The sequence below is a fragment of the Ambystoma mexicanum genome, chromosome 2q, assembly GCF_040938575.1.
Source record: "Ambystoma mexicanum isolate Mex_15411 chromosome 2q, UKY_AmexF1_1, whole genome shotgun sequence".
Taxonomy (NCBI): Eukaryota; Metazoa; Chordata; class Amphibia; order Caudata; family Ambystomatidae; genus Ambystoma; species Ambystoma mexicanum.
The window spans coordinates 1142298901-1142312131 of NC_090924.1; the positions used below are offsets into that span (position 1 = coordinate 1142298901).

The 13231-nt window shown below is 43.4% G+C and overlaps 1 protein-coding gene across 9 annotated transcripts in view; it reads left to right on the top strand.

Moving 5' to 3' along the window:
* ICA1 (islet cell autoantigen 1) overlaps positions 1-13231 on the top strand; it is a 1066176-nt gene that overhangs the window by 94190 nt on the left and 958755 nt on the right. For all 9 annotated transcript variants that reach the window (XM_069648510.1, XM_069648512.1, XM_069648515.1 and 6 more), the window contains one exon: positions 650-803. In XM_069648510.1, coding sequence (XP_069504611.1) covers positions 650-803 — 154 coding nt within the window. The remainder of the gene's footprint in view (positions 1-649; positions 804-13231) is intronic.

The following is a 13231-nucleotide window of genomic DNA, read 5'->3' on the forward strand; positions in this document are numbered from 1 at the left end:
ATGACTATTTGTGTTTCTGCACTACCTATAATACTTTTGTAGTCTGACCATTCCAGGCTCCATTACATTTGTGATCCATTCTAAGGTTTTGCGTTTTCAAAAACCTTATTTATTTTTTGTTTTTTTTTGTTTTTTTTTTAAAAACTGTCGACATCTTTTGATTATTTTATTCTTTTACTGGTTTTAAAAGTTAGTATCATTACAACATTGTTAATTGAAATATCTCAATGCAGGACCCCAGCATGTCTGATTTTCCTTTTTACATGGCCCTCCATCTGATTTGGCTTTTACATCTTAAAATGGTTTCCTTTTCTTGGCCTAAGTGCTAAGGACTGTGCACAGTTCCTTTTAATCCTGACTTGTTTTTAAGCTGCCCATGAAGGAATACACATTTTTGCTGTCTCCTTGCCCACGCCAGTCCACAGCAAATAAAATCATACCCCGACTAATCTACTGCCTTTTCCTTATTTGCTGACCAGTAAGGCGCTTTGGAGACTGGTTGGTTTTTGTTTTGATGTTTTGTATCTTATTTACCAAGCGATTCGTCCTTCAGAAAAAGTATTTCTGTTCGCCAAGTGACTCTAATTGTATATTTTTGATTAGTTGTGGTTCTTTGTTGTTTTACTTACACAATGTTTTATTTTTAAAGTTTCAGTGGCTATGCCCACAATCAGGATAAGTCTGTGGTTAACAAGATGCAGCAGAAGTATTGGAAAACAAAGCAGACCCTTATTAAAGTCACAGGGAAGAAAGAAGATGAGCATGTGGTGTCCTCTGATGCAGACCTGGATGCAAAGCTAGAGGTAATTCATGTTTAAAGGGTGGGGTGCCTATTGCTTATTTAAAAGCATGGTGTGTGCATGCATGTACAAATCGTCTGCTATTAACATCATGCAAGACTTGGGAGTACAATGTGTAGGCAAACTAGAAATGTAACTAAAAGTATTTATAGATCAATCTAGTGTGCAGTGCAAGATTACTTGGCAGCTATGAGTGTGCAGGGCATGCAGTGTTTCCTTTGTTTCTGTGATGCACTGCAATGACTATGACTTTTTAAAACATGGTCCTGACATTTTGAAACTTGTTTTATTTTTGAAGAAAACTGAATCTCCCAGCATTCCACAGTATAGAGTCACCAAACTGTTATCATTAAGAGAACTATTTGCCAGTACCATCAAACGTTTTGGAATTATTTGAAAGGAAGCAGGAACAGTATAGCTTTGGGCATTTCTTCATTTGAAAGGGCGAAATCTTTAGTTGTATCTACAAAGCGGATGGAAGGAGGGGTTTTAAAATTGGCTGGGGGTGTTATGTGCGATTCTTTTTACTTTATTTTTTATAAAAGTCTTTCGTGCAGCAAACAAAACCTTGATCTTGCAATGTTGGCTTGACGTGTTCTGACAGAAAAATATGTGAGCACCCACCTGTGAGGGATGCGACAAAGCTAAATCTTTTAAAATCTTTTACTAAAAAACCAGTGGCCTGCTGATGAGAGTGGCATTGCTTTGCCGAAGTCGAATACTTTGTGGTACCGCACTTTGGTATAACTACTTCTTTGGGAAATAAGTACATATATATGTATTAAGCAGTAGGGGTCATAGATAGGGTGATTGGGGGATCTGCCACCTCCCCTTTAACAAGTAGTTTTGTCAAAGTTCCACAAAGTATTTTACTTCTGCAACACAACTTTGAGCCCTCCTAATAGCTGTGGGCTTTGGCGCGTGATAAATAATGTGTTTAACAAAGGAGCAGGCAAGTTTTCACTGGATATTGTCACTAGTGTCTCTGAAATCAGACAAAATTAGTGATTGTGGTGGATCTTTTTCAGATGAGTAATTTTATTGGTTTGACAGAGGTCTTGAAACTGGCCACGCAACTTGCTTGAAAAAGACAATTTACACTGTTCACCATCAAGATTGGGGAGAGCTCGAGTAACCTAGTTTTCGTAAATGTTTGGGGGCGGTGGAGGAAGCATTCTGTGATTTATTGAAGATGGAGTTGAACCTGCTCCTCTGCCTTAATCTGAATACATGAAATAGCTATTAAGATAGTGAAGCAATACTTTGTCTTCAGAGGGATGAATAGCTTTGTTGCAATATTGCAGTACTCTTCAGTTGGAGTTTCTCCATTGTTCTGGGTTCCAGCACGTCATCCCAGATGCTTAACTCTAATGATACCTACAAGCATTCTGACTGGGACAAGAGATGTGGTGATGTTTCGAAAAATGGAAGAACATTTTGTAACGAGCAACAGAAGAGTCCATTTGATAAGAAAAGTAACCCAGCCACACATTCTGTGCTTTACCTTTTTACTAAAGGAGTACATATATCTAGAACTTCTAAAGAATGACACTTCTGATTTGCTGTTTCATTCATGAAGATATTACATTTGGGAAATGTGTGTTTGACAATTGCTGCTCATTCAAACTTCCAAGTGCCTTTAATGAAACCTGCATGCACTTCAAGCATGTGTTGCATTTTGCACAGGGCCTTTGATAGTCGCAGGCCCCACAGAGTTTAACATTCAAATTCACGCCAGCCATAGAATTTACCCCTGGTAATTTAGATTTCTTAATTGAATTGCGCGGAAATGAATGTAGGATCCCACTAAAGCTATACTTGCAGTTAAGATTACTCACAATTTTTATACCAGTTAGCCCAACAAGGCAATTACTCCTCAGAATGTCGAATTTCAGAAGACTGGTGGGAAAGGTTGCTTTCAGAAGACTATGATGCTAGGAATGTTAGAATTGGACGTCTGCCTGCCCCAGGATGTCAGGCATGCAGAGAGCGTGGAGTGTAAATGGGTTATGTATATAAACATCTTTGCATGTCCTACAGAAAAGCAAAACCGTGGTTATTATCATATCATACATTTAGGCAATCGTACGTAAATTTGCGGCTGGATATTCTGTACATGCAATGGAATTTCTACCCCTCTGTTGAAGGGTGTTTCATTCTGTGGATCGAGGGGCATTTTTGCCAGTGATGGGGAGACAGCAAATGGCTTTCCTCACGTCAGAAGCTAGATTTCATGATATTATTTTTTGCCAATATGATAGTGATGTATGTTGCGTATAAGCACGCGTGGAAGTTTGTTTGGCAGCCTGGAGTGCATGAGCAAAGCCCTGGGTAGCTACCGGCAAATGGCAGAAGCCTTTCCTAAGGATATTCTTTCAGTCGCAGTAACCTAGATTTCCTTGTGCTGATCTGGTCCCGTTCATCTTTCAAATCATTATGCAATTTTCATTCATATTGTTCCTTGTTGCCTGTTCACATCCACTCTTAACACCTTGTGTCCAGTGATGTCTGTAGGAATCCTATTTGAGGGGGGACACAGAAGGCCAGAGGCAAAAGTATGGGGCACATGTAACGGGAACTAACAAAACACCTTTACATTTGTTGTTTTTACATGTATACATGTAATGTGGCTCCGCTAAATCGTTATTTATCATATGGAGAGGGAGCCAAGACAAATGGATGGATTTTGTTAAACAACTAAATCAAACAAAATAACCATAACCTGAAGTTCACAGAAACACACAGACAGAAAATGAATGAATGATCGTCTTTGTTGTGACGATTAAGGTAGAAGGAGATTGGCTTAAAAGTGAACTGTATCGCAAACCATCAGGTGCCAATACTCCTTTACATGCTACAAGTGGCTGCACAACTAATCTGATCTGGAGCTTGTGGGATGTATTTACCCATGCATCCGAGCCGTACCTCAAAACTGTGCAGTATTGACATGGAAAACATCATGATGGCCAGAGTTTCCCAGAAAATGCCCAGGGAAATGCATGAAGAATAGGCTGCCACCCATTTTTGCCGATGTTATGGGCACAGAAGGGCACTGCCTAAAAACCCCATTGGACTACCCGCACAGTAGTCTGAAACCATTGGGAATGGCAATGCTGATTGCCAAAAGCAAACCCATAACTGTTGGGAATTCATTTTCTTAAATCCCAAAAAGGGGTGCAGTACCAGTACTCACCACTATCAGAAAGCCGGCGTTTTAAAACCACCAGATTTTACTTTTTTGTAGAAAACTGAATAAATGAACCCAAAACAGGCCAAAGAAAGACTTACTGAGAGGTGGATACAATGTAAAGTTATATTCTGAAGTGACTTGAAGGTTTATAACAAGACTGGCTGAGCTGTGGATTTCAGCAGTTTAAGTAAATTTGGACTGAAAGACACTACAAATCTAAATGTTCAAATTGACTGAGTGACCTACTTTTGAGTGTCACATAGGTTGAAATTGTTTAAATGTCATAGTTTTAAACTTAGAATCAGCATTCTAGCTGCATATGTAAAAATGTTTAGTTTTATTTGAACGCAGAAACTGGGGAACAAAAAGTGACATTTTATCTGAAACTTGGCTTAAGGAACTGGATTCTGCCCACCAGCCACCCCCATCAGGAGTGAAACTTGAGTCACAGCTGTGTTCCCAGGCCTATCTGCCTTTTGCTGGCCACACTAAGGATATGCCATCTCTCTGATAATTGAATTAAGGGAAGCCCCCACAGAATACAGGAGCTCTGAACAAAGCCCTCTCCTGACTCAGGCAGATGGTTTATTGCAGATATCGTAAAAGTAGCTTCCTCCTGAAGCAAAGGGGAGGGGCACTGCCTGTGAGAGCAAGCTGGCTTGGCAGAACTGGAAAAGCCAGAAAATCAACCTTGTGCTGGAGGAAAACCACACCCCTTTGGGGCCAGAACATAACTCTAAAAAGATGAATAACTCATAGAGCGGACATGTGAACATTTTATAAATGATACCATAATTCTTGTGATTTTTCTGCCCACATTTTAAGACGTGCTAGGACCCGGTGGTATGTTCAGGGGGGTTTTAGCGGAAAAGAGGATATTACTCAAAATGTGTGCATGTGAAAAATCTGACACTTCATCAACTAATGTCCATACTCCTTGCGCACATGTGTGTAAATTTGGGTTAATGTCCGAAATTGCGAAACCAGTTAAAAAGTGAAATATGTGCCATTTCTGAATGCAAGCTCCCAGGAAGAGCAGAGTTTGAACAGGAGATACCTCCTGTGATATGTGAGGGGTGCATATAATTTTAAAACAATATGTACCTCTGCAAATATGTATTTGGTTCAAATCTAGATTTGTGTGCAAGTTGACAGGAGGAGTGGACTTTCTGCAGGCTGTAAAATGACATCACTCTGACACAACTTAGCTCCCCCAATCAGGGGAGAAATGAAAGCTTGGCCAATGATAAGTGGAGAGGGGCTGGCTAGTGATGCTGCTCACACACCCATTTTCAAAACACATAAAAGCAGAGAGACAGGACAGATAGGGACCTTCAAATCCATTTGCAGCTGGAAGCTCTGCCGGAAAATCCATACTTTACCTCCCTCAACCTTCAGAGAGCAGACATAGAGACTTCAAATCTATCAAATCTCCAGAGAAAGCTGTGCAGAAAGACCCAGAGAAAGCAGAGCAGTATCCAAAACCAGAGAGAGCTGAACCGGAGTGCAGTCCAAAACCTGACCAGATCCGTGGCAAGGCATATTTCTAAATATATTGTGAGTACATAGCAAAACTGTGCAGAACCAATCTCTTAGTTAAAATAATATAATTCAATCCTATTTAATCTAAGTAGAACTGCCTCCTAACTGTCACCTGTCATTTGTAAAGCTGTCACTTGTCATTTTCTAGTTGCAAGCTGCACTTGTCTTTTTGAACTTTAACATTTCAAATCTGAAAAACGACCTTTATTTAATCGCTCATATCTCCGTGACCATTTGTGCTAGAGACTTGCAGTAACTTTCATCTGGAAGCTGAGATCCTAGGCTTTCCTAGGACCCCAAAACGATAGTGATAGTCCTTGTAGTTCCTCTGTAATCACGCTCGGCGCATTCGCAAATTTAGCCGCGATTTGACATTTTACCGCGATTTGCAAATTTCTCCACGTGTGAAAACAGAAGCTGCTTGCCTTCCATTTTTGCCAGAAATTCGTTTAACCTGTTAATTATCCCTGAATCATTGCAAGAGTGATCCTGGACTAATATTAACTAGATACCACTCACCCTGAACCTCTAGAGGGAATTAAAAGCACTTTAGCATATTTTTTTCTACATTGCCAGCACATTTAAAAGCATTTGGGCCTGTGTTTTCAACGTCTGTAGTCTAAGCTGCTGGGGTGAACTGAATCACATTTGATTGCATTTCTGAGAACTGTGTGCCTTCCTTCCATTTCCTTGCATTGCATAAAGGGGGGGGGGTGAATTGTACAAGAAAGCGATTACATTGTTTTTGCTGAAATCCTATCAAGTTATTTTCTTTACTGCATTTCATTCCACATTGCATCCATTTGAAACCATAAAAGTATTGTTGCTATCTTATCCATTTCATGTCAACTCCTTAGTGATTATCAAGAAGTGTGCTAGTGCCAGATTCTCCGTTGTTAATCTTTATCATACCAGATTAAGTGTGATATCCAATTATTAATTTATTATAAAGCGTGATATAATATATATTGTTTAAGTTATCAAATAAACCTTTAAACTTGCAAAACAGAACTACTTCTTGGCTCAGTGGGGTCAGGGGGATTCCAAGGGAGTGGTGTTATATAGGGGTAGTCATCCAGAACGCATGAACTGGACATAAAGATATATCAATAAGGGTTTTCATTCAGTATTCTAGACTAGGCGTTGACTTAGCTGTAGTGCTGAATTGAATCCTCTTACAAGCATCCCTTATGGAGAGTTTATCAGACTCTGGAGGAACTGTTCAAATACTGTGGCCTATGACGGAGAAAGCAAAATTACTGCGTGGGGCTTCCAACAGGCCTATCCTAAAAGAGTAATCAAATGTGCTTCTATTAAAGCACATCTCTGTGACCGTACCACACTCCTGACAAATAATCAGCATGAAAAGAGTACCAAAAAGGATAAAAATGTGACGTGTCTTATACTGACCTATGGCATACATCCTTCCCCTATCCGCAATATTCTCAAGAGACATTGGAAGATTCTGATGGTTGATCCTGATTTGAACTATGCACTTCAAACTCATCCTGACATTAGTTTTCACAAATGCACATCATTCAGAGACACTCGGGTCATCAGCATTATGGATTTGGAAACCAGAATATAGCCTGTACATGGCCTGGGGAAGCTACAAAGGGCTATCATAAATGCACCAGATATAAAGTTTGCAAGTTTGCCTACTATTGTGAAACATACCAACACCCTAGACTCAACAATACTATTAGAATTAATAGTAAGATCACTTGTGATTCAGATTTTGTGGTTTATGTACTTGGGTGTACTTGCAACAAGTGGTACATTGGCAGTACCAAATGGAAATTGAAGGTATGCATTTTACAGCATGGCCGAGCCATCAAGAATCATGATGCTGCATACCCAATGGCAAAACATTTTGAAGAGAAGCATAAAAGCAAACCATATGGTTTCTCTTTTTTTTGAGGTACATAGGGTACAGCTGTTAAGCCAACAGGAGATAAGATGTATCGATTTTGGAAACCAAAAGCCCAATGGGACATAATGTGGACGAAGAGCTATATACCTTTTAGGCGGATGAATACTATGCATGTATTGGGCAAGTTTTCTTCCGGTTTCTCTTTCTCTTCAGTTAAGATACAGGAATCTATGCCTTTATGACCCCCCCACACAAACTGGCACGACTTCTCACTAGATACAGGTTTTGAGAAACTTTATTCACTCTTCTAGTATCAGTAACATTACCTGGCAACATTCTACCTAACAAATCCAATACGGTTGGTGACATTTAATTCCATCCCATGTTATACTGCTCGGCACTTTGCACCTTGGTCATATATCAGATTTATAAGGCACAGGGCACTAACTCCAACATACTAGCCCGAACAACTTTTGAAGTCATTTTGCTTGGCACTTTGCATTTGCATTTTGCACTTTGCATTTTAGAATGATCTGACCGACTCCATTTAAGGCACTGGCCTTACATGACATTGTATTAGTCTTATTGACATTGTAACCCTGTGGTAATTTGCATCCACAAACTTGTACACGCTGTTTACTTGTCATGTTGAGTTCAGTCGGTAGGTCTGTGTGCATAGCATTATTTGCACAGTATTGACAATCCTTGTCAACCCACTAGCTTTAGTTATACTACATGAACAATCTGCCAGACACCATTCAGGCACTGACCCTTAACTCCTTAACTACATTGCATAATTCTGAGAGACATTGCGTTTTTATTGCAAATATGCATTTGTTCACATGTACATGTCATCTTATACGTTGAGTATATGGCAAGACAATTTGCACAGCATTCATTTGCACACCATATATTTGCACATCACATTGCTCTTTATTAAATCTGTGACCTTCATTGCACAGGTTAGAAGGCAACTGGCAACCGATTTCATCGGTATGAGTGTATATTATACAGGACAGCACAAGATAGCCACCACATAGCAGGTATCATCTATAGGTAGTACTACCTCGATTTTCACTACATTTCTCTGGTATGCATGGTCTAAACTAGACACTGATATAGGATCACCTGTACTGTAGGTCCACGCACACCTTTCTCTCTTTGTAATCTTCTTCCTTTCAACCGTGCACATTGTTTAACGTGTGCGAGCAGATGGGCAAACCATGTGACCGAGCTACTACTTTTGCTGCTGCCTCTCCTGATTTTGAGGAGCTGCATGGATATTTTAATACTAGTTTTGGAAATAAAACTGATATTTTAACTCTGGATTCTGGTGTTTCCTGATTTTGATGATTATTAATTGTTGCTGAAAAATACTAACTGGGAGTGCGACTCTCATTTGGCTGTGTGAGCACACTGGCTCAAGCTGTGTGTGTATATGTCTATATATATATATATGTATGTATATATATATATATATATATAATATATATTTCTGAGGCTTGTGGAATTTGCTTAGATCACATGCTGTGCATAGGCCGACATCTAGTGGAAGCTGCAGAGTGTACAGTTTGTTTTTCGAAACTCGAAAATGGGCGTCGACACAGGCGTGCCAGTAATACTATCCTAGTGTGACGTCCACTGTACCCATGATCCTTCACGCGTCTAGGACCCTCAGATTTTTTTTTTTTCCACCATACTGGTCGGAAGCATCCTGTGGAGTTCCCTGGCCTTAGCCATACTTTTGCTAAAATATTGTTATATTATTGTTATATTTCTCCACCCCAACGTCGAGTCGCTGCATCTACACTCTACGCCGGCCCAGAGAATGAATCGACCGTCGAGAGCTGCACGAAGGATTTGGGCCTCGGAAGGCCTCTTGGCTCGGCCCTGCAAGTAGGAAGAGTGGGGGGTGGACATACTCTTCACTCTTTTGGGATATAAGTACATTCTTCTATATTCCTACACTTATTAGCCCGCTGCCACAAGGTGCGTATGGAGGGTACCCCTTTCCAATTTTGCCCCAAGTGCAACCGCAGGTACCCTTGGGTTGACAGGCATGCCACGTGCAATCTCTGCTTACCGAGGGACCACCCCAAGGCTAACTGCAGAGCGTGTAGTAGGTTCAAACCGAAAACACTCAAGGACCATTCGATCAAGCGTTGGGCCCACCACACCAGGCATCAAGAGGCCATGGCAGTGGAGGGCGCCTTCAGCGATGCTGTGTTTTCGGACGGCGAGGGCAACGTGGTGCCAGTTGACAGCCAAGCGCAAGTCCCTGACCTCGGAAGGTCGTCTATGGGGAAGACCCCGGCGACACAAGCGCTACCCACAGCACTTCCACAAAACACATGAAGTCCAACCTAGACTCGACGCGCACGTCGAGTACTCGGAAAGAGGCACATAGAGAACGGTCCGAATCGGTGTCCTCTGGGCGTTCTTGATCTAGATCGCCGCATTACTCCAGGCAACCATCTACTGTTGCCAGAAGTGCCTCGCTCCCCAAGGTAACGGAGTAATGATCGTCAGAAGACGAAACCGACCTCTATCCCCAGTCCGCACTCCAAGAGTCGGCGTCAACAGGCCGCGCAACGGCTGCTCCCGAGTCCCAACCTCCACTATCCAGAGATAGGGACACAACCCCCGAACCTCGGCGCCAGGCGTTGAAAGGCTGCGGAGGGGCAAAAAAACAGGGTAAACACTCTTCCACACACGGGGGAGGGGAAAAACAACAGAGGAAGCAGTCTCAGCCTCCTTCCACACCTCAAAAACCTTCTACCCCACATAAACAACAAGTCTCGGTCTTCTGTTATCCTAAAGACCCCTGTTCAAACCAGTAGGTCTAATCTAAATAAGACAGGGAAAGGCCTTCAAGAAAGAATCCTTCCCAGTTCAAGAGAGTGGTCTACTGATGACATAGACGGAGTCATGTCAAGGATGTCATCATTGTCAGATTTCTACGCCAAAAACCCTGAACACTTTCTCTTTTACCCCCGACGCGTCAACTCCCTCAGGCTCTAAGGATTCTATACCCCCAAGTAAGAAGTCCCGGGTTGAAGCTCCTACTTCAGACCCCTTCAGTATACAGCCCTATTCTTAATATCAGGGAGATCATCCCTTTATGAGAATCCCGATTTGGGCATGTTGGAAGAACAAACTCGGACGGGCTACTATGGGGATGACGAGGACCAAGAGGAGGAGGAGGACAACCCATAAACCTACAGGCTAGATTCCACGATAAAGAACCCCCGGTTACCGACTTCCCCTGTCGATAACCAGCCTCTTTTGAATGAAGTGCTGTCCAGAGCGGCAGAACACTTCCACATTGACACCCAGGGTGCTCAGGAAGAGAGGGATTTTGCCGAGGAGTTAGTGGGAGAAAGGAGACCTGTTGCCCAGGCCATCCCTATCCTTAAGTCAATAAAAAGGAGGATAAACCCTTCCCTTGTTAATCCCTATCTCACTAGGGCAGTAAACCCCAGAGTTGAGAAGCTTTTCAGGGCAGCCCAAACAGATCCACTGTACATAAGAGGGCATCTGAAACCGGACTCCCTGGTAGTTACAAACACCCGTAAGAGGGCGGGACCACCCTTGTCATCATCAGAAGCTCCTCCCGAAAAGGAGAGCAAGAAGATTTATGGCTTGGGCAGGAAAGTAGCCTCCACTTCCACCTACCAGGCAAGGATTGCCAACTCCACCACCCTGCTAGCGAGTTACAACTGCCACCAGTAGGAAGAAGTCACGGCACACATAGATTGCGCCCAAGAACCCTTAAAAAGCCAATTGGCACGAGTTTCGGCGGAAAGAAGAGCCGTGTCCGGTTGCATATTAAAAGCAACCTATGATGCCGCGGATAACGCCGGCAGATTGATAGCAGAAGGTACTGTTATCAAAAGGCATGCTTGGTTGCGACAGTCTGGGTTCAAAGCTGAAACCCAGGCTTCATTGATAGTGATAGACGAACCGGTGGAGCCGGATCTATTGTTTGGAAAGTCGGTCGAGGATGTGCTGAAAAATGCCAAGGACGAGTATGAGACACTCCAATCCCTAGGCCAGCTAACCAATCAACCCCCTAACCAGAGAGGGAATGGCAATTTTCATCACCCACGCGGACACAATTCCCAGAGAGGGTCTAACTATTCCCAGGGGCAGGGTACACAATGGAACAACAGCCAGCAGTCTACCCAGGGTTATGGCAGGGGTAATAAGAGAGGGCGTGGTAAGGGTAGAGGCAGCCCCAGTAGAGGCGGCGACATGCCTCCACCAAAACAGTGATGTTCCGTTCAGGGTCCCTTCTCACACATCCCCAATAGGGGGACACATTTCCAACTTCACCCAAGCTTGGGAAGGGATCACTTCAGACAGATGGGTGCTGTCCAGTGTCCGCAGGATACTGCATAGAACTGTTAGAGCGTCCCCAAAAACACCCTCCACGACAAAGAATACATTCTTTGGACCACCAGAAGATCCTCCTCGAGGAGATCGTCAATCTTCTAACAAAGGATGCGATAGAACTCGTCCCGGGACACCAGGTAAACAAGGGTATTTATTCAACTTACTTCCTTGTGCCAAAAAAAGATTTGACAATGCGCCCAGTATTGGACTTAAGGCCTGCAAACAAGTATGTCAAGCCCCAAAAATATCGCATGGCTACTCTCCAAGAGGTAATCCCCCTCCTAAAAAAGGGGATTACATGGCAACATTGGACATGAAAGATGCCTATTTTCATATTTCCATGTTCCCAGCGCACAGAAAGTACTTGCGCTTCAAGGTGGACAGTCGGTACTACCAGTTCAAGGTACTGCCCTTCGGGATAGCCTCGGCTCCAAGGGTATTCACCAAGGTACTGGCGCAGCACACCTACGCAGGGAGGCAATCCCGGTGTACCCTTACCTGGACGACTGGCTCATCACGGGGGAGACCCCAGTAATTTGCAGGCCAAACATTCAAAGGACGATCGACCTCCTCTTCGAATTAGGCTTCTCAATAAACGAGAAGAAGTCAAGTCTGGTGCCAATCGCCTCCAAACAGTTCCTAGGGGCTATCCTAGACACGCAAGAGGGGGTTGACCGTTCCATCAGAGGAAAGAATTCGGAATATACTGCTGCAAATTCCGCAATATCAGGCCCGTCGCTAGATAACGGTACGCAAAGCACTGCGTTTGCTGGGCATGATGGCGTCATGTATTTACCTGGTCCCCCACGCGCGCCTGCGCATGTGTCCCATGCAAGAATCGTTGGCGAACAGTGGTCTCCGGCAAGTGATCAGTGGGACGATCTAGTGGTCGTTTCGCCAACACTGGTACAAAGCCTTCACTGGTGGACAAGAGAAAATCTGTCCAAGGGGAAACCCTTTTACGATCCCGAGATACAGGCAGTAGTCGCAACCGATGCATGCCTGACAGGGTGGGGAGCTCACCACCACCACCACCAGAAAGCTCAGGGTCTCTGGTCTCACTCAGTGGCCAAGAATCATATCAACCTGCTAGAGCTTCTGGCAATATTCAGAGCGCTTCAAGCGTTCGAGCCCTACCTGCTAAATCTGTCAGTGCAGATCCGGACGGACAGCACTACAGCCATGTTTTACCTAAACAAGCAAGGAGGGACTCGTTCGCCAAATCTGTCCAATCTTGCCCAGAAAATTTGGATATGGGCACTCGGACGGAACAAGTTCCAGGGGATCTGAATTCTCTGGTGGATGCTTTGAGCAGAGATCTCCTCCCTGAGGAACACGAATGGTGTCTACACAGAGAAATCGTAGAAGATATCTTCTCTCAGTGGGGTTTCCCCACCAAAGACCTATTCGCCACAAGCGAAAACAGACAGT